Source organism: Eublepharis macularius, chromosome 5 (assembly GCF_028583425.1).
Source record: "Eublepharis macularius isolate TG4126 chromosome 5, MPM_Emac_v1.0, whole genome shotgun sequence".
NCBI classification, from domain to species: Eukaryota; Metazoa; Chordata; class Lepidosauria; order Squamata; family Eublepharidae; genus Eublepharis; species Eublepharis macularius.
In genome coordinates this window covers 1,824,176-1,844,378 of record NC_072794.1, presented here as the reverse complement: position 1 = coordinate 1,844,378, position 20,203 = coordinate 1,824,176, and the positions used below count along the sequence as shown (strand labels likewise).

Sequence of the window (20,203 nt, the reverse complement as noted above, 5' to 3'; positions counted from 1 at the left end):
CAGGCTGTTCTCCGAACAAATGGTGCGGATGGCCGCCGCGCTGGAGATAGACGTCTCCTCCACGACCTCCAAGCCCAAGAGTAAGCTGCTGGAGGCACTGTATTCCGGGTCCCCCGCGTCAGTGGCGTTTCCCCCTGTGGAGGATTTTGTTGATAACGCTCTCGCGCTCTGGCAGACGCCGGCGTCCGTGTCCGCGACGGCAAAGAAGGTAGAAAGGTACTACCGTTTGAAACAAGATGATTGCCCGTACCTCTTCAATCACCCGAAACCCTCGTCCATCGTGGCTGAGGAGGGTCAGGCTCGGTTCCGTTCCGGTTCCTCGTCGGCCCCGGCGGACCGAGAAGGCAGAAAGCTGGATGGCGTGGGCAGGAAACTCTACTCGTCCGCGTCTTTGGGATTCCGTATTGCCAACTTCCAGGCCATAATGGGATCCTATAATCTATTCCTGTGGAAGAGGCTGTCCTCTTACCTCTCCGACCTCCCGGAGGATCGCCGCCACCTGGTTAAGGCCCTCCAAGCCGAGGCCGTGAAGCTGTCAAAACAGCAGATGACAGCTGGCAAGGACGCCGCCGACTCTGCAGCGCGAGCGATGGCGACTTCGGTGGTCCTGCATCGGCACGCCTGGCTCCGGTCCACGGCCCTGCCTCCAGAGAAGAAGGCGAAGGTGGAGGATTTCCCGTTCGAGGGGCCCCAGCTCTTCTCGGAAAAGACGGATGAGTCCCTCTCCCTGATGAAGAAAAATCAGCAGACGGCCAAGTCCCTCGGAGTCGCCCCCTCAGCCCAGTCGTCGGGTCCGAGGTATCGTTATGGTCGGTTCCGATCCTACCAGACCCCTTACCAGCCTTACCAGCAGCGTCAAGGGCGCTTCTTCTCGGGCCAGTCCTACGGTCACCGATCCTACTCTGCCCAGCAGCGTCACCCTTCCAGGCGCTCCGGCCGGTCCAAGGGCAGGCAACAGCCCTCTTCACCCAAGCCTTCGACCTCGGTGCAGAAGCCCTCGGTCTTCTGACTACGCCTGAACGCTCCCCTGTTGGCCTCCGAGGGTGCTTCCTCTGCTGCCCAGTTTCTGGACAGGCTTTGACCTTTTTTGCCCTGTTGGCAACGTGTTACTTCTGACACTTGGGTCCTGTCCATTGTGGCCCATGGTTACAAGTTAATGTTTACGGATGCACCCCCTCTCTCTTTCCCTCCCCGTTGTTCTCCATGTTGTGATGTTGTGTTACACAATAATGTTATGGAGTTGGTTACCAAAGGTGCTGTCCGGGTGGTCAATGTCTCTACTTCCCCATGGGGATTTTACTCCAGATACTTCCTTGTGGATAAAAAGGGTGGAGGTTCCCGGCCTATCTTAGACCTTCGAGGCCTCAACGGTTATTTGAAGGCTGAGAAGTTTCGCATGCTGACCCTGGCACGGGTCATGGAGCTCCTGGAAGTGGGCGTCTGGCTAGCCATTCTAGACCTGAAGGATGCCTACTTCCACATTTCTATATTTGAGGGCCACAGGAAATACCTGCGGTTTGTGTATGGGAATTCTGTGTATGAATATACAGTGTTGCCCTTTGGGCTAGCCTCTGCACCCAGAGTATTCACAAAGTGCATGGCCACCGTAGTGGCATACCTGCGGTCCCAGGGTTGCTTTATCTACCCGTACCTGGATGACTGGCTCCTGGTGGGACCCTCGCCTGACTCTCTCCAGGCCCATATTGCCCTCACTTTGTCCGTGCTGGCTAGGTTGGGCTTGGTGGTTAATGGGGATAAGTCTATCCTGGCCCCAGGCATGGCCATTAGGTTTATTGGGGTCCATTTCAATTCCCTGCTGGGCAGAGCCTACCTGCCCCCAGACCGGCTGGCCAGGCTTTCTGCTTTAGCCCGGCATTTTATGCATTGCTGGTACCAGACGGCCCTTTTGATTCAGACTCTGTTGGGCCTTATGGCCTCCTCCACAGGGGTGGTTTTCTTTGCGCGCCTGCGTATGAGGCCTCTGCAAAACTGGTTTGTCCGGAGGTACAACCCCCTCACCATGGGTCAGCACCAGAGGTTTTCCATCCCCAGGGTGGTGGTGCGCTCTCTGGCCTGGTGGACTGTCCCTGGAAACCTGTCTGAAGGTTGTCCTTTCGGCCCCTTCCTAGCTGAGGTCACAGTTTATACCGATGCCTCCAACTTGGGATGGGGAGGGCGCTGTGGACAGCTTTCGGCTCAGGGCATCTGGTCCCCATCTGAGGCATCCATGCATATCAACCTTCTTGAGCTTAGGGCGATCCGTTACTCCCTCGCTTCTTTTGCAGATGCCATTCGGAACAGGAGGGTTCAGGTCCTGTCGGACAATACCACGGCCTGCTACTACCTCAACAAGCAGGGAGGAACGGTCTCGCTCAAGCTCTGCAAGGAGGCAACGACTCTATGGAATTGGGCCATGGTCAACAACGTCCTTCCCAGAGCCGTGCACATTGCCGGGGATCTCAACACCTCGGCGGATGCACTGAGCAGGGTGTTTCTGCCTCAGCACGAGTGGTCCCTAAACAGGGTTTACCTCGACCAGGTTTTCCGCACATGGGGCACGCCTTTGGTCGACCTCTTCGCCACTGCCCGCAACAAACAGGCCCCGCTGTTCTGCTCCCGGGCCGGCATTGGCCGCCACTCCCTAGGGGATGCCTTCCAAATACCTTGGTCCCCAGGGCTCTTTTATGCCTTCCCGCCCTTCCCGCTCCTGTACAAGGTTCTTTCCAGGGTCAGGGCCTTCCGAACCCACTGTATCCTCGTTGCCCCTCGGTGGCCTCGCCAGGATTGGTTCCCCCTTTTACTTTCCCTGTCCCAGGGGCGATGCCTCCCCCTGCCTCACGCCCCGGACCTCTTAACCAGGGACGGGGTGTGGCATCACGATGTGGCTGTACTGAATCTGACTGCCTGGCTTCTGGGCACCCGGGAGTGAGCCTCTCTTCTGGAGTGCTTGGGGTGATCTTGAATGCCCGGAAACCGTCTACCAGGTTGTCCTATCAGAGGAAGTGGTCACGTTTTTCCCGGTGGTTGGCCCTGAAGGGGGTTTCTCCCTTTAGTTGCCCGCTTCCTGTCATCCTGGACTACCTCCTGGAACTCTGCTCCCAGGGCCTTGCGTTTTCCAGTGTTAAGGTCCACATGGCTGCAATCTCTGCCTTCCATGAGCAGATTGATGGGAAGACAGTTTTTACTCACTGGCTTTCCAAGCAGTTCCTGAAGGGCCTGTTCAAGACCTTCCCTCCTAGGGCCCATCCCATTCCGCAATGGAGTCTCTCCCTGGTTCTCTCCCGGCTGATGCTCCAGCCCTTTGAGCCTCTATCTTCTTGTCCCCTACCTTTGCTCACTCAGAAGGTGGCTTTCCTGGTGGCAATCACGTCCTCTAGGCGTGTTGGGGAGCTGTCTGCCCTGCGGTGTGACCCTCCCTTCCTGCAGTTTTTCCCTGGTACTGTCATGCTCCACACTAGCATGGAGTTTCTGCCCAAGGTAGTCTCAAGGTTTCACCTACAGCAAAAGGTGTTCCTCCCTTCCTTTTTTCCAACACCCTCATCCCCAGGGGAACAAACACTACACACATTGGATGTGAAGCGTGCTTTGTTGTTTTATTTGCACCGCACCAAATGTTTCAGGAAGTCTCCTGCCCTGTTTGTGTGTTACTCTGGCCCTCGCAAGGGCTCACCTGCTTCTGCCCAGTCCATCTCTCGCTGGATTGTGTCTACGATTAAACTTTGCTATCAGCATGCTGGAGTCCAGTGTCCCTTGTTGGTTACCGCTCATTCCACTCGAGCGCAAGCTGCTTCTGCTGCCTTCCTGCGAGGAGTGCCGCTCCGGGACGTCTGCCAAGCTGCGACATGGTCCACTGCAGACACTTTCATCAAGCACTATTCTGTGGATGTGCATGCACGACGTGACTCGGCTGTGGGCACAGCTGTCCTGCAGTCCTTGTTCAAGTAGACACTCACACCCGCCCCCATTGGTGAGATGCTAGTTACTCTCCCAATGTGGGGCTGCACAGAAGGACGAAGACGATAAACAGGGTTTCTCACCTGTAACTGTTGATCGTCGAGTCTCTTCTGTGCAGACACACATTCCCTCCCGCCTGCCCCGCTGTGAGTGCTTGGTTTCCTCCATTGTTTCTCCGGCGGCTCAGGTGAACTGAGGGAATGCCGGGGACGTTCGGATATATATGCATTCAAAATTGGCGGGAACACCGGCGCGCATGCGCGGTGGATCCGAACGTCCCCTTCACATCTCTAAAAGCTAGAAAAATCTTTTCCGCGGCTGGCCTGCGCCTGCGCAGTCCCAATGTGTGTCTGCACAGAAGAGACTCGACGATCAACAGTTACAGGTGAGAAACCCTGTTTTTATAACATTATATTGATACTAGTGCCAGAGCCCATTGTGACATAAACAACAGGCTACAAAATACAATGGGCCAGGCCGCCCCACGCCACAGTGGGATGCTGGGCTGGGCCGCACTGCTGCAGCAGGCCCAGAGGTGACGGGAAGGCCTGGGGCCGTGGTGCCATGTCTTCCTGCTGTTGCACCAGACCTTTCTGGGCCTCCAGAAGCCCTGAGGCAGCAGGAAGCCCTGGCAGCATGGAGCCAGGCCTTCCCATCACTGGGCTGGGGCTTCCTGGGCCTCCGGAAGCCTCGAGGCAGTGGGAGGGCCCTGCGCCATGGCAGGGCCACGCTGGGTCTTTCTGGGCCTTGGGAGGCCCTGAGGAAGCGGCGGGGAGGTAAACCGTCTTGCCCCCAACTCGCTTCTTAACCCCGCATCCTGAGCCTGCACAGGGATAAGAAGTGAGTCATTGGCAACACGGTTTGCCTTTTATGTTTAAGGATAACAATACTCAATAGTGGGTTTATTTTTTAAAAAAAACTGAAAAAGCCCTAGTGGTATGTGAGATAGAAGCCACTGACGCTTTCTGGGTACTGGGGCAGGGGAACTGTGGGGAAACCTGGCATATGGAAGCCCTGCTGCCACTGCACCATATTGATAAGTTTTTTGATTAGGTTTGTGATCAGTTCAAAAGACAGCTACTATTAAACATAAGGTGCCAGCCAAGGCTCTAAGCAGCACTAAAACAATGTAGGAGTGGTCCAAGGAAAGCCATTCTACAGCTCTGCAGTAACGTAATTAATCAACGTGTTGATGGCACACAATCTAGCATCCAGTTTGCTTAAATGTACCAGAGGAGAAAGGTGGCATTTTGGCAACTCAATGCATTCATTTGAAGAAATACCCTGTTGGTAAAAATCTGACACTATCAGTTGCCTGTAATCGGTTCTGCACTTTTAGGAGGAATATCCACATGGCTGGAATTCTACATTTGCTCCATCCTGCCTACTGCAAGCTGCGGGTGCCCTTGGGAGGGAGGAGAATGCAGCAGCTATGGAGCAGGTGGCACTGTTCCCTTCTGTCCACACCGGTTGGAGTGGGCATGGAGTGGAGTCTCACCTCCTCCCTGCCCCCTAGCAATGTCTTGGGCTAGTTCACTGCTGGAACGAGCAATCAGGTATATCATAGAGGTGCAGCTTGAAGATTATGGACTCTGCAGTTCTTTAAACTCAGACTTTAATGTGAATGTTGTAGACTCTCGTGTAAGTCTGCTTGAACAGTTCTCCCCTGCTGTATCTCTTTTCTTTGGGACCTGCTATGATCAGTATGAATGCAGGGGTCGGGGGGGGGGGGGCTTTCCTTGTTCGTGCACCTTGTTTCCTCCACAAACGAAGAAGGCAATTTCTTGCTGGCTCAGGCCAGTACCCGGTGTGGTAGGCACAGTGTTGCCATTCTCCATTCCCAAGCAGCTCATACAGGTACTTTTCTTTCTGTAATTACTTAAGGAAAAAACTATTGGAAAGCCACTCAATACAAATCCCTTAAGCCTCTATTGATGGAGGCGCCAGGGAGAGCTTCAGCCTGGCCAGGAACCTGAAGCATGGGCACCATCTGTGTTTCTGCGTCTCCCTAGCCAAATTGCATTCTGAGGTCTTTCTTTCTTACTTTCCTCTGCTATTTTTCATTAAGCGAATTGGGTTTGCTGGAAATCACAGGGCCATAAATATTCTCTCCTTGTTTGGCGCAGGCGGCTTATTGCTGTTCCCTGGCTTGGCGCTTGTTTTTCACTGCAGAGCAGAAGGTGGTGCCCTGAACTCCCCCACTGAAATGAGAAATGGAGGGAGGGGGAACAACTCTTCAACAAAGGCAGCCTGAACTGGAAGGAACTGGCAAAGGGAGTGCCTCTCCCCAAAATTGCTTCTCTTCCAGAGCCATAAATATGTTTATGTTTAGAGTTAAAATGGAAGACTGATGGGAGCTGAGGGGTGACACCTGCAGCTACATTTTTTGTTTTTAACTGGCATTGTAAATATCTGTGACCCACCTCTTCTGACCCGTAGTCCCCACCCCCTCCAAAGCTGCTCTGCATGTCCACTAATGCCTGATTAGCAGCACGAAGCTGCCCAGAGTGCCTCTTTTCTCCAGACATTGCCCTCTTCAAGTTTTGGCTTTTCAACCCTTCAGCTACCATGTCCTGGGGCTCTTTGTTCACAGTTTCCCTACTGCCTGAATCCTTTCCTCAATAAGCTTCCAACCCTTGCCCTAGGGCTGCCAGCTCCAAGTGGGGAAACTCCTAGAGATTTTTGGAGTGGAGCCTGGGAAGGGCAGGGTTTGAAGAGGGGAGGAACCTCAGTGGGGTATAATGCCACGGTGTCCACCCTCCAAAGGAACCATTTTTCCCAGGACAACTGGTCTCTGTGGCCTGGAGATCAGTTGTAATTCTTGGAGTTCTCCAGCCACCACCTGGAGACTGTCATCCATACTTTGCCCTTGTTTTTCCTTATTTTCACTTGTCTTATGCTTTCCCTCAAAATCTCTCCAGTTTGCTGACATTTGATGGCCAATGCCCACATGCAGCTGGTTCTGCTTGAGGAATGTAATTTAAACATAGGGAGGATACAGACTTGATTTCTCAGATCTTTTCTGGGACTCCCTAAATGTGTAACACTGGGAGTGATGAATCTTGTTGTGGGGCTCTGTTCATTAGCAGCTATTGCCAGGATCACAGCCATAATTTTTTGGCTAATGATTTGCCATAGACTGGAGATCAGTCCTCTGGTTATGCCTCTTCAGTACTGGAAGACAGTGATAATCTAAGAAATTAACCATGCTGGATTTCCTATCCAGCATTATTATTTTACAATTTGGAGAAGGCGGTTTTGTGATATAGATTACCAGAATATATATTCTGTAGTATATCAAACTTTAGATCAAAAATTTCCAAGTGTACTGAGACTATTTGAACCAAAATGTAGGAGAGTGTTTTATATTAATATGTTGTAATATTTTGCCATCCACAATTCTTGAGGGTTGTTACAAGCCAATCCCTTCACATGATCAACTGAGTCATTTTGATGCAAACTGTGATGTGATTGTCACCTCTGCACTGTTATTTTGTAATTGCTATATAAGAGTTAGAAATGAAATAATCACTCCCTTCTTGGTTAGTGTACCAGACTGTTGAATAGAAGATCAAGTTTACCTTTTCCTTTCTAAATAAATATATCACTAAAAGAGTGACTTCTCAAAAACATTGCCATTGAGAACAGAATCTGTATATTGAAGACATCCTGTTACCCAAACATGTACAAATACTATAACTTGTTTTAATGACTGCAGTGTATTATTGAAAGAAGCCAGTTAACTCTGTAACTAAGATACATATTTTCTGGTACATTTGGGGTCATTGGAGCAGCTCAGCCAACACTGAAACGTAAAACCGACTAATTTATCTGTACCCAATTAAAGCTTCTGAACTGCCTAGTTTGCAAAATTTATTTTGTAAAACTGGATAGCATCAATATGAGATTTCCTTTGTCAAAATCTTAATTTTTTTTAATCTTCGTGACATCGTTTTACATTAAATGATATTTGCTATCTAGAGAGACATCTCTAAGATCTTTTACGTGTGACTATAATAATTCTTCATATTTTTAAATAGAGTGATGTTTTGCTAAAGCTAATTTACATCATCATTGCACACCCACACTGATAAGATTCTTACAAAGCTTTGAAGATATAAAAAAATACTACAAGACAGATCAACGTATTATATTTAGTCTTTTCTCTCAATTAAAAAAATCATTTATCTACTCTTTTCCAACTAATTTTAATTGGTTGTCAAAAATAAAAGGACACCTATATTTTCCCACAGCCTGCTAAAGCACTACATTAAAGGTCATACAAAGTTTACAAAAATACATGTGTATAACTTGAGTATATATGATTAAAATCAAATACCTATAGCTGGATGGGGCTCGTAGGTGCCAGGCAGCAAGCAGTTGTGGGCTGTTACTGGAGGAGACCTCTACTCAATGGCCCCCTCCTCTGTTGTGGTGATGGTATACTCATATTGTGGACCTCTTTTGCAGTGTACATGCCGGAAAGATATGGTGAAGATCTCAATGGACGTCTTTGTACGGGTCCTCCAACCAGACCGGTACGATTCGTGGAAGCAAGGGAAAGACGTCACGGTCTTGGACCATATGAAGCCCACGCCTCTCACCAGCCCAGAGCTGGAAGCCTGGAATCAGACCAAGGATGCATTAAAAGCAAAGATGCTCCGCAGGTAAAAACAAAGCGAAATCACCCATCAATAACTTCCTCGCTGTCCCCAATGGTTGAGAATGTCCAAAGTCACTCTTCTGTGAAGTGGTTTGGATGAGTGACGGAGGAATCAGGGATCTCATCTCTGCTCCAGAAACATTTGTTCACTGGAGCAGATGTCATGGAAAAGGCCTCCCCTTCTCCTGGTGCATTTGTTTCACTGGATGAAACAAGAGGCTGTACTAGATTATTTATTTATTTATGTATTTATTTGTAGTCCACCTTTCTCACTGAGATGCAAGGTGGATTACACACTGCAAGTGAATGCAATATAATCAATAACTAGGACATTCACTGAGCAAAATACAATATGATCAACTGTTAGGACATTCAATGAAAACAGATTACAATAGGGTATAGTATCAGAAAATTTGAAAATGAGTATAAGGCCGAGCACAAAGGTGAAACCTTTCTGAATTAAGGCGTAATTAATTAACATGACATCTTTAGCAATGTGGAACTACCCAGTAGGAGCATATCTATATCAGCGGACAGTACCCAATAGCACCTATCTCTTACCAAGTTATCACTTTGAGCTAATCCTTATGACACAGTCCTATAATCTGGGTTGAAAGCCCTCATGATTAAAAATTTGCACAGTTTGTGGAAAACCTGGAGAGTGGGAGCTTTCCTGACCAGCTCAGGCAGGCCATTCTGTGAGTTGGGGGCTTCCACAGTGAAAGCACACGCACGGGCAGCTGTGGATTTAGCCCAACTGCAGGCTGGTATCAGCAGAAGGTCCTGACCACATGAGCGACGCTGCCGTGTCAGAACATAGGGAGAGAGGTCGCTATTACATGGACCACTAGTCTGATCCAGCAGGGCTTTTTAAAATATTCACTTCCCTACCACCACACAAAGAACTGCTTCTTGTCTGGAGCAGAAAACAGAGGAAAACCGTGGACTGACTTCACTAAGCCTCCCTTGTGGGGCAGGAGTGAGGAGTATAGTCTTGTACGTGGAGGCTGCGTAAGAAGCCCAAGAGTAAAGCAAGCTTTCCTGGAGGACCCGTCATAGCATTCTGGTGTTTGTGTGAATGCAGCCCTTCAAATTCTCCTTCCACAACTTTTCAGCTATGTTAATTTCATTCTGTACCCAGCGTCTCTGCTTGGGCTCTCAATGGTGGTAAGCGTTTTAGTTAAAATGGCTGCCAGATTGGATTTTACTCTCAATTAGGTGGCCTTTGTGCCTTTCCCTTCTCTGGAAGACTTAAATAACTCAGCCTGCATTTCAGGTTGGTACCTAGTTTACAGTGATTGACTGTAGCCCCTGGTGGTTCGTAGTTCCTCCCTAACCTGCCCTTGTAGCATTGGAAGAGAGCTCCTCATTTGACTCCCTCGGCTCCTTTTCATAACTTTGAAATAACCCTGTCAGGTCATTTAGCTCTTGACATGTCTGACTTGAGCCTTGCATTTTAGATAGCTGTCATGTGTCAAGCTTATTTCCACACTGGATTTTTTACACCACTCAGCTGCAGAATCCTAGTGAAGAGGGCTTGATACAGCCAAGACTGTTTGAGTAGCCTCCATTTTTATAGGCTCCTTGCAGACGTATTTTTTTTTATTTAGTGCAAAGTTTAGCATTCTTAGATATTTTTCTTCCTCTCTCCAGTTAATTTTTTTAATGACACCTTACTAGTTCTTACTTGTTTCAGATGACCTTGGAATATGCAGTTCTTGTCCCCTTTATCTCTCTCTCCCCTCTTGTCTCCCCCTTTTCCATTTCCCCACACATCTGCTCGTGCTGCTTTTAGCCATTTCCATGTAACCTTCACTTGCCAGGACTGATCTTTTTGTCATTTGATAGTTCAGTACTGACTTGGAGGTACTGGGCATGCCTTGAGACTTCTCTGTGGAGTGAAAAACTTGGTCCAGAAGAGTTCGTGGGATGCAGTGTCCTTCTCTCCACTTTGCTGTGTTTGGGTATGCTCTTGATGTTGTCTCCAGAGGCCTCTGTCCTCCAGTTTCAGATCCAGCCTTCTGCCAATGCCTACAAAGAAGCCATTGGTTCCTGGTCCTGTTCTCAGAGGACAGAGTGAGCAGATTTCTTTTGCATACCCCTTTCTCTTCTCTCTGAAGCAGTGGTGTAACGTGGGTTAGGGGTGCCCGGGGCAGGAAATGGCACCCTCAGGCCCTGTGTGCGCGTGCAAAGCACGTGCACGCATGCTCGGGGGCCTACACGATGACGTCACTTCCTGGAAGTGACATCATCGCGCAGGGTCGTGCCCCTGCCCCCCCTGAGAGCATTCCTGTGGCTCAGGCCACTCGCCTTACCGCCTCTTACCACTTCGCTGCAGCTGCTCGCACCACCGCTAGGCACCGAGCTGATGGCGGCGCAGACGGCTGTGGCGAAGAGGTAAGGGGCAGTGGAGGCAAGCGGCCCGAACCGCTTGAGCGGGGAGGAGTGGGGAGAAGAGCAGGGAAGTGGGCTGCCTGCCGCACCACCTGCCGCACCGCCGGGGTGCCCGGGTTGCTGGGCACCAAGCTGGCGGCGGTGGCACAGACAGATGTGGTGAAGGGGCAGGGAGGCAGCAGGGAGGCAGCCCTGGAGAGCTCCTGGGGAGAGGCCATGGATGTGGCGCCCCCTCAAAATTTTGCGCCTGGGGTGGCCCCTCCAACCCCTCCCCACACTACGCCGCTGTTCTGAAGTATTTGTAATCCTGCTTTCAAAGAGCCAGAGAAGCACAGAATGTACTGTATAAAGCCGTATCCCAGAGAAAGCAGATCAATAATGGAGCTTAACAACTTTGCCCTTGAAAGCCAAGCAAGCTTCTAGGCCTCTCGGAACTTAAATAATATTTTCCATAGTTTGCCTTTTAAAAGTAAATTTGTAACGGATGGCAGGAGCATTTCAGTGTATAGATATGTAACTTAAAGATTGAATGTACCTTCCTCAGCCTTACCCTTAAATTTCTTATTTTGGTGGCTCCCCATTGTGCTTCTTGTCAGTGGAGACACACCTTTCTGCCTGTTTTGCAGATATATAGCCACCTCCATGCAAGTACAAGGCTGTAGTATAAGTGCATCTCTTGGTTTGCTCATCTTTGGGCTCATCTTTTAGTACAAGTGCTTTGAGTCCTGACTTCCCTAGCTTTGTGCTCTGCATCATTTATCATGCTTATATAACTTTTCTCTGCAAATTAATTGCCAGGCAGTGATCTCACAAGCATAACTTACTCAACACCATCCTATTGCTTTCTCTTCTCCTCTCCTGCAGTCCCTACCCTGAACCTTTTTTACTAAAACTGTCTTGTGGTGTTCAATTGAAATGCATTTTCTCTGCTCAAGCAGGCCTCTGCCACACTAGCCAGGCCATTCTTCTACTTGAGAACCTTGTTAACTCTAAATCAGCAATCGCATCATGTCTGTTCCCGGGCGCCTGGAGGATGGCTGGTTGAGTATTTTGTTTTTCAGGTTGTCATTGTGTTTAATCTTCTCTTCTTCTCTAGCAGAGCTCATTGGCCCTCATATTTGCCGAGAATCAGGGCTGGAAAAATAGCTGCTACCTGGGCACCTGGCTTGCAAATAAATGGAAGTGGGGAATTTTGAAAGTTTTTTTCCCTTTCCAGGCTTGTGGCCAGCTGTTACTTGACGCTAGCTGCTCTAAAAATATGTGTTATCACCTAAGAATATGAAATATCATTCTAGATTTTTTTTGCAGGAGCCCTCGATTGTTTCTTTCCTCAATCTGCCTAGTTTAGTGAAGATGTTGGCCTGACGTGGTTGCTGTTTACATAACAGTTAATTGATTGGGTCCAAAGCTAATTGGTCAGCAGAGTAAACTGTCAGTAGAAAGTGCTGATACAATTTCATAAAATTTCAGTGGATTAGAAGCCTTTTATAAATCATATGCTGTGCCAGAAAGCATGAAACCGGAAGCTTCCCACCCTACTGCCATGCATGCTTTAGGAGAAAAAAAATCTTTGCATAAGAGAGAGTTCATCTTTGTGGCTTCTGTGCAGGCACACATTGGAACTGTACATGTGCAGGCCAGCCACGGAGAAGATTTCCAGAGCTTTCGAGAAGACTAGGAGTGCCCTCCTCCCTTTGATGCTTTCCCACCAAAATCACCACATGACCAGGAGGAATTCCCTCCGTTCTCTTTTTGTTGCCACAGAGAGAGGATCTCCATTGCTGTTCTCTACTTTTGCCTCACCTCATCCTTGAGGCTGAGGAGAATTATTTCTCTCAAAAATTTTTTTAACTATCAATAGTTATTCAAGTGAAGAATAAAACTACATTTAAAGAAGAAAAGTTTCTGTCTTTCCTTTTGTGGTTGTGGCTTAAGAGAAGCCTCTTCAAGATGCTCAAAAATGCCAGCCTGATTAAAGGCACCTGCTCCCTCCCTGGCACCGGTGAGTATCAAGGGCTAAGTCCATAGAGATGGCCTGTCAGAGCCTGCTCAAACTGGCTCTTCTCCAAGGCTGTGGCTTTGTGCCAGCCTGATGGCTTCCCTGGCCCCCTTGAATACCAACGGCTAAGTCTAGAGGGGTGGCATGAGAGAACCTCCTCACAATGTCTCTTCTCCAAGGCTGCAGCAGTGCACCAGCCTGATTAAAGGTGCCTGCCCCCTCAGTTCCAAGGAAGAAGCCTGGAAATGTGGCCTGGCAGAGCTCTTGGTTCCAAGCTTCTTTCCCAGAGGCTTTGCCTGCACACCTGCCTGTCAGAGCCTCCTCACAACTGCCCTTCTCCAAGGCTGTGTGTCATAGGGTGGGCTGGGCCGGGCAGCACAGGCTGCGCTGTCAGGGTGGGGTGTGAGGCAGGCAGGCCATGAGGCAGGCCCTCACGTTCCAAGGTCAGGGCACAAAGCCAAAAGCCGTCTGTAGCCTGGTCCAAAGGTAGGTCTGAATAGCAAGGTCTGAAGGTCAGTCACCAGTAAGTCCAAGGGCACAGCATAGGCAGAGTCAAGGAACCGTCCGAAGAGTCACAGGAAACAGGACAGAGCCCAATGTAGCGGTGGCAGTGAGATTCCGACTTGTTGCTTCCACACACCCAACATTTCCTTGTGGTTGGTTTTTATAGCCCTGTGCTTTTCCAGCCAGCTGCTTGGGGACTATCCTGCAGCTACTCGCTGCTGTCTTCAGCAAGCAGCTGGTGTCGGGCAAGGAGCCATGCACTGCGTAGTCTTTCCTGTAGCTCTATTCTTCAGCTCCGTATGTGGTGCTCTAAGGGTGTGGGTGACCCTTGAGGGCTGGAAATGACTGGCTGAGCTTTACCTGTTGTGTCAAGGCTGTGAGGTGCTCCAGCTGCTGGCTGTGAATTCTGATCACCCTGCAGCTTCTCTTCTGAGTCAGGACTGGCTATATGGGACTCTTCCTGTGGCGTCCTTGCTATCGCCGAGCCCTGGCTGGCCCATGACACTGTGGTTTTGTGTCAGCCTGTTTGCTTCCCTGGCACCCTTGAATATCAAGGGCTAAGTCCAGAGCTGTAGTACGTCAGAACTTCCCCACAATGGCTCTTCTCCAAGGCTGCAGCGGTGCACCAGCCTGATTAAAGGCTTCTCCCCCGTTGGTTGAGAGGAGAAGCCTAGAAATGTGGCCTGGCAGAGCCCTCGGTTCCAAGGTCCTTCCCCAAAGGCTTTGCCTGCATACCTGCCTGGATCGGCCCCTCCCCTTCTTGGTTGTGTGGGCTCTGAGGGGAGATGCCTGGAGGTGTCGCGTAACAGAGGCCTGGGATCCTAGGCTGAGTGGCCTTCCCCAAGGCCTTTGGAAATGTGCCCGCCTGACCCGAAGCATCCCTGCTCCTCCCAGGCTGTCCTCAGTTCTTAGGTGAGGCCCCTGGAGGCAGGAGTTAGTACAGCTAACCCAGTGACGTAGCAGCTGGGAACCATCAATGTAATAATTGGGCTCCTCAGCTGCTTTGTTTTTAACAGAGATGATAAACCTGCACCTCTCAGCCCAATGCTTTTTGGAGGCAATTTTTTCCTTCTGGTTCTGTGTATGCCTGCACTGCCTTTTTCCAGGGAATGGGGCTGGCTCTCCCCAGAGTTCTCAATCTCATTGCTGTAAGATTCAGCAGTCATTTAGGAATGTGCAGAGGGTCTCTTTTAGTCAGCACAGAGCAATTTTATTCAGCAGGAACAAAGAAAAAGAATACAAGGCCTAGCAGAGGCCTTCCCTAGCAGACCTTCAGCCATGAGTAAAACCTGGGCTGGAACTGTCCATAACATAAAAATTGGAAGAAACTCCACAGCATTACAATTGCCACTGCTAGGAGAGAGTTCTTGCCATTGTGTTCAGCCTGTCCCTGGAGTCGTTCCTGTATGACTCCATTTCTAACAAGAGCCAGTTTGGTATACTGGTTAGAGCACTGGACTCTGGGAAATCCAGACTCTAATGCCATTCTGCCTGAAAGTCTTGCCTGTGGCCTTGAACCCCTCTCATTCTCTCAGCCTGGCTTATTTATAGCCACTGTCCTCACTGAGGCTGAAAGGGGGTTTAGATAAACTCAACACCCATCTTTTTAAAGAATGTCTTATGTTTCTATTCAGAAAGAGTGCCCCAGAGCAAGAAGTCCATGACACACAAACTTTCAGTGAATTGGCTGCAGTCAGGCCCCCTGCTGCAATCCCTTAGTAAATTTATGCTTCATTCCAGTGGTCATCATTATTGCTGTTGATGGCCTGCAGATTAAATAGCACTTCATCTGCAATTCAGTTGCTGTAGACTGTGAATGCTGTAAGCTGTTTGCCTATATGGGAAGCAGAGTTCCCCTGCTGCAATTTTTCCTTTAAGCTGCTAATCAGCAGGTCTTTATAACCCTTTTATCATCCCCTTTGAAGGGAGCATGAAATACATTTTAAGCCCACTCTGAGGCATAACACTATTGGGATGGGAGCAGGGAAATGTCACACTCTCTGCTCCCCTCTCCACTGTATCTTCTCTTACCTGCTGTCTCCAATTTGCTCCAGGTCTCCTCCTCTTTGACGGTCTGCATTTCCCCTCTCCCCACTCTATTATCCCACTTTCCTTCATGGTCCTTACCCTCCCCATCATTATCCTGCTATCCCTTCCTCTCCTGAACTCAGTCTCCCCTTTGCCTCTTAGTGCAACTTGGCGCCATGGGGGGAGCGTTAATCAAAAGATCCTACCGCAGGGGGGATTTTTTAAAGTTTGTTAAGGCTGTTTTAGAGTTCTGAGGTTACTTGTTACACATAGGTCGGTATTTAAGGGTTATTATTACAACTACTACAACTATAGCGAGGAATTACTTAAAATCGACTTACTCTTGAGCCCCAAGGAGCTGGATGAGCGGGGTCTGGGGAGCTGAGAGCCGAGACGCTGAGATGATGAGGAATGAACAATTGCTGCAGGCTGTTGCTTTACAGAGCAGTGGGAGTAGCTGCAGCTGCTGGCTCCCTGCTTGCTTGCTGCCTGTAGTTTTGCCATTGCCAACTGTCAGTTTCCCTGAGGTCTTGGGCCACTAAAGGGGCTGCAGCAGACTGCACTGGACAGAAAGGTGCATCGGAGAAATGGGAGTCTGGCTACCAGTGTCCTGTGGGATGGCTGGAGGGTCCTGCCTGTCGCGCCTAGAAGTCCTCTAAAGTATCGGAGCTCTAATGTGACCACTTAGAGCTGGGCAGCATTGTTTTTATTGGGAGTTGCTGCTGGTGGTGCTCTTAAGTTTGGATGCTATCTGCTCCTGCTGTCAGCAGGCTCAGTTCAGGAGAATTAGAACTGGCAGCTCGACCACTGTGTCTGCAGCTGAAGCAGTGGAATGCCTGCAGCCAGAGCAATTGATGGAATGCCTGCAGTCAGAGTAATAGATGATGTGATGTAATCACAGCAATGTTGTCAGCAAAGCCAGCCTTCGACTGGATGAGATTACTGAAGGGGCCCGACTGTGCTCGAATAGCTGGGACATTACCAACTATCCCTGTAATTGTTGCTCAGCAAAGCCTCGAGGACTCGGACTGTTAGATTGATGCCAAAATTATATTTGTTATAATATAGACCAGCCCATGAGTGAGATCTGTCTTATCTTCTCTATCTCACCTTGGTTGTTGTATTCCCTTCTCTATGATTATTATTAGTAGGGTGGGTGGTTTGGGTAGGGGGAATTCTGTATGTATTGCATGTCTGACTGATAGTCTGAGGTATCACCCTTTGCTGGACTGTTAAATTAAACCTACTCTGGTAGGAAGTTAGTTAGTTAAAGAAGTTGAAAAATTAATCATTCAAAGGGGGATGGGAAACTTGGGATTTAATTATTAATATTGCTGACGATATTTGGGAAACTTACTGTTTAGATGGACCCGGGTTATAGTGCAATAGGTGCTGTGGGGCTTGTAGCAGAGGGCATAAGTGACTTGAACTGGTGGCCAATACGGGGTTGGGGGTCCCAGTGGTTATGGGATGAGGGAGCTATGGCGGTGGGGCTAGGTATTATAAGGGAAGGAGCCAGAGATATGGCTATGCTCGCGTCCCTTCCAACCTTTGCCCTGTCCCGAGGGATGCTGGTAGTGGGGCTAGGATTCATTTCCCTCTCCCATCACTGCTGTTGTGCAAAGCCAGGTCCATTAATAATAAGACTGCAACCCTCCAGCAATATTTTGCAATGGAAGAGGGGGATCTAGTGTGCGTGACCGAGACCTGGGTACGGGAAGGTGAAACTGTCACTCTGAAAGAGCTAGTATCTCCAGGTTTCACGGTCCTTCATCATTCACAGGACAGTGGCTGGAGGGGGGGGGGCGATGCTCATTTGAGAGTCTTTCTCCATCTGGCCCCTCCCTACACCAAAGATTGCCGGCATTGACTGTGTGGGCCTGGTGTTGGATGCCAAGGAAAGTATAGCCATCTGTTTGGTGTACCAATTGCCCAGTGTACCAGCAGAGGAGTTGCCTCACTCGTTGGGAGGCGGTGGCTGGCTGGGCCTTGGAGTACCTCTGGCTTTTGATCCTGGGGGACTTCAGTATTCATGCCGATGATAGCGCCTCTTCACGGGTCATGGATCTGATAGCCTCCATTGTGGCATTAGGACTCTCCCAGTTTGCTCACACATCGAGCAGGGCACACGCTGGACTTAATCTTTGGGGCGGGGATACAGGTGGATCTGAATGAACCTACAGTAGTGCCATGGTCAGACCACCTTGTCCTGACGGCTCGTTTGGGCACTGCAACCCCCCCCCCCCCGGCTTGGGCAACGAGCTAATTTATGCTTGCCCATAGAGTCAAATGGATCCAGTTGGATTCCAGAATGCTCTGCGGAATCCAATGCCCCCTGACAGCTTGTTGGATGAGTTGATAGAGGACTGGAATGCCCATCTCTCTGATGCCATCAACGAGATTGCTCCCTGTCGCCCTCTCCACCCCTGAACTGGTATACTGGGGAGCTATGACAAATGAAACAGGAGCTGAGACAGCTAGAGTGAGTGTGGCGGTGACTCTGTGACGAAGTGACAAGAACATCTTATAGGATGTTTATGAAGGTCTATGAGGTGGCAGTGAAAGCTGCAAAGAGAGATTACTATGCAGCCACCATTACGTCTGCTAGTTCTCTCCCTGCACGTTCTTTACACATGGGACAAATAAAAATGTAAATTTGGCAATCAGCTGTGAGGCTTTTGGAAACTATTTTGCAGATAAGATCTTGTCACTCTGCTGGGACCTGTCCACCATGGTTGATGCAGTATGTGAACCAGAGGCCCCTTGGTCATCTTCAGGGTTGATATTAGATCAGTTCAGACCACTCTCCCAGGAGGAGGTAGACGGGGTCCTGCGTGCTATAAAACCTACCACATGTCCACTGAACCCATGTCCATCATGGCTGGTGAAACCTGGCAATGCTGGGATTTGGGTCCCATTAGCTGACATTATTAATCTTTCCCTGAGTTCTAAAGTTTTCCCAGACTGGTTGAAGAAAGCAGTGTTGCTGCCCTTATTGAAGAAACCATCATTGGATCCTGTTGATCTAGCCAATTACCACCTAGTTTTGAATCTCCCATTCCTGTGTAAGATAATTGAGAGGGTTGTAGCGGAACAGTTGCAGGTATACCTGGATGATGCCTCTATCCTGGACCTGTTCCAGTCCAGCTTCAGGCCTGGCCATGGTATGGAGACAGCTCTGGTTGCTCTCACAGATGATCTGCAGCGACACCTCGATTGGGGCGGGTCAGCACTGCTGATACTAGATCTTACAGCAGAGTTCAACATGGTCGATCGTGATCTCTTGACCCACTGCCTCGCTGATGTGGGGATTCGTGGGACAGCCCTGCAATGGCTGAGCTCCTTCCTCCGCAGCCAGGGACAGAGGGTGGCACTTGGGGAACAGATGTCCACCTGCCATTCTCTGGTATGTGGCGTCCCTCGGGGGCAATTCTTTCCCAGATGCTATTTAACATTTATATGCGCCCCCTCGCCCAGGTAGTCTGCAATTTTGGGCTGAGTTGTCAACAGTATGTGGATGACACCCAGCTCTATCTCTTGATATATGACCAATGTGATTTCGCTGCAGATTCCTTGGCCAAGGGTCTTGAGGCTGTGACGGTATGGCTACACCAGAGTCGCCTGAAACTGAATCCCCTGAAGACAGAGGTTCTGTGTCTGGGTTGTGAAGCAATGGAGTTGGAGACCCAGTTCCCAGCCCTCGACAGGAGCTTTTGTTGATGATGAGAAGCCTGGATGTGACTCTGGATGCCACACTTTAAGTGGAGGCCCAGGTCATGACTGTTGCCAGGTCTGCCTTTTTTCATCTTCGACAGGCCAGGCAACTGGTACCCTATCTCTCACCCTGAGACCTGGCTACAGTAATCCATGCAACGGTCACCTCCAGGCTAGACTACTGCAATTCACTCTATGCTGGGCTGCCCTTGGGCCTGACCTGGAAGTTACAGTTGGTCCAGAACGCAGCAGCATGTGTTCTTACAGCACACATCCGTTCGAGCACACATCCGTTCTGTGCTGTGCCAGCTGCACTGGCTTCCAGTGGAGTTCCGGATCCGGTTCAAGGTGTTAACCTTGGTGTTTAAAGACCTTCACAGACTAGGACTAGGACTGGCATACCTGTGGGACCACCTCTCCCATTATGTCCCTTGAAGGGTGTTGCGCTCAGCGGATAAGCAACTCCTGGTGGTCCCTGGCCTGAGGGACATCCGTCTGACCTCAACCAGGGCCAGGGCTTTTTCAGCCCTGGCCCCGGCCTGGTAGAACACTCTCCCGCTGGAGATCCAGACCCTGCAGGACCTATTACAGTTCCACAGGGCTTATAAAACAGAGATGTTCTGCCGGGCTTTTGGCTGAGGACCAGCAGGTGCTCTGATTCCATCTAAGACTACCACCTCTTCTGTGACTGCCATCGGCCATGTGCTGTACCCACATGCTATGGTCTATGCAGGTTTTTGATTATTTTTCTGAAATAGCCTATGTATAATGGTGCTTGGATTATTTTAGTGATAGTTTTAAGAGCGTTATTGATTTTATAGCTGATGACTAATTTATTGTATTTTATGATGATGTGAGCCACCCTGAAGCCTATTCGTGGGGAGGGCAGGATATAAATCAAATAAATAAATATGGCCAAAGTGTTATAAATTGAGGCCATTGAACAT

The 20,203-nt window shown here is 49.6% G+C and overlaps 1 protein-coding gene across 2 annotated transcripts in view; it reads left to right on the top strand.

Moving 5' to 3' along the window:
* KDM4B (lysine demethylase 4B) overlaps positions 1–20,203 on the top strand; it is a 328,745-nt gene that overhangs the window by 219,936 nt on the left and 88,606 nt on the right. For both annotated transcript variants that reach the window (XM_054982034.1, XM_054982035.1), the window contains exon 9: positions 8,425–8,621. In XM_054982034.1, coding sequence (XP_054838009.1) covers positions 8,425–8,621 — 197 coding nt within the window. The remainder of the gene's footprint in view (positions 1–8,424; positions 8,622–20,203) is intronic.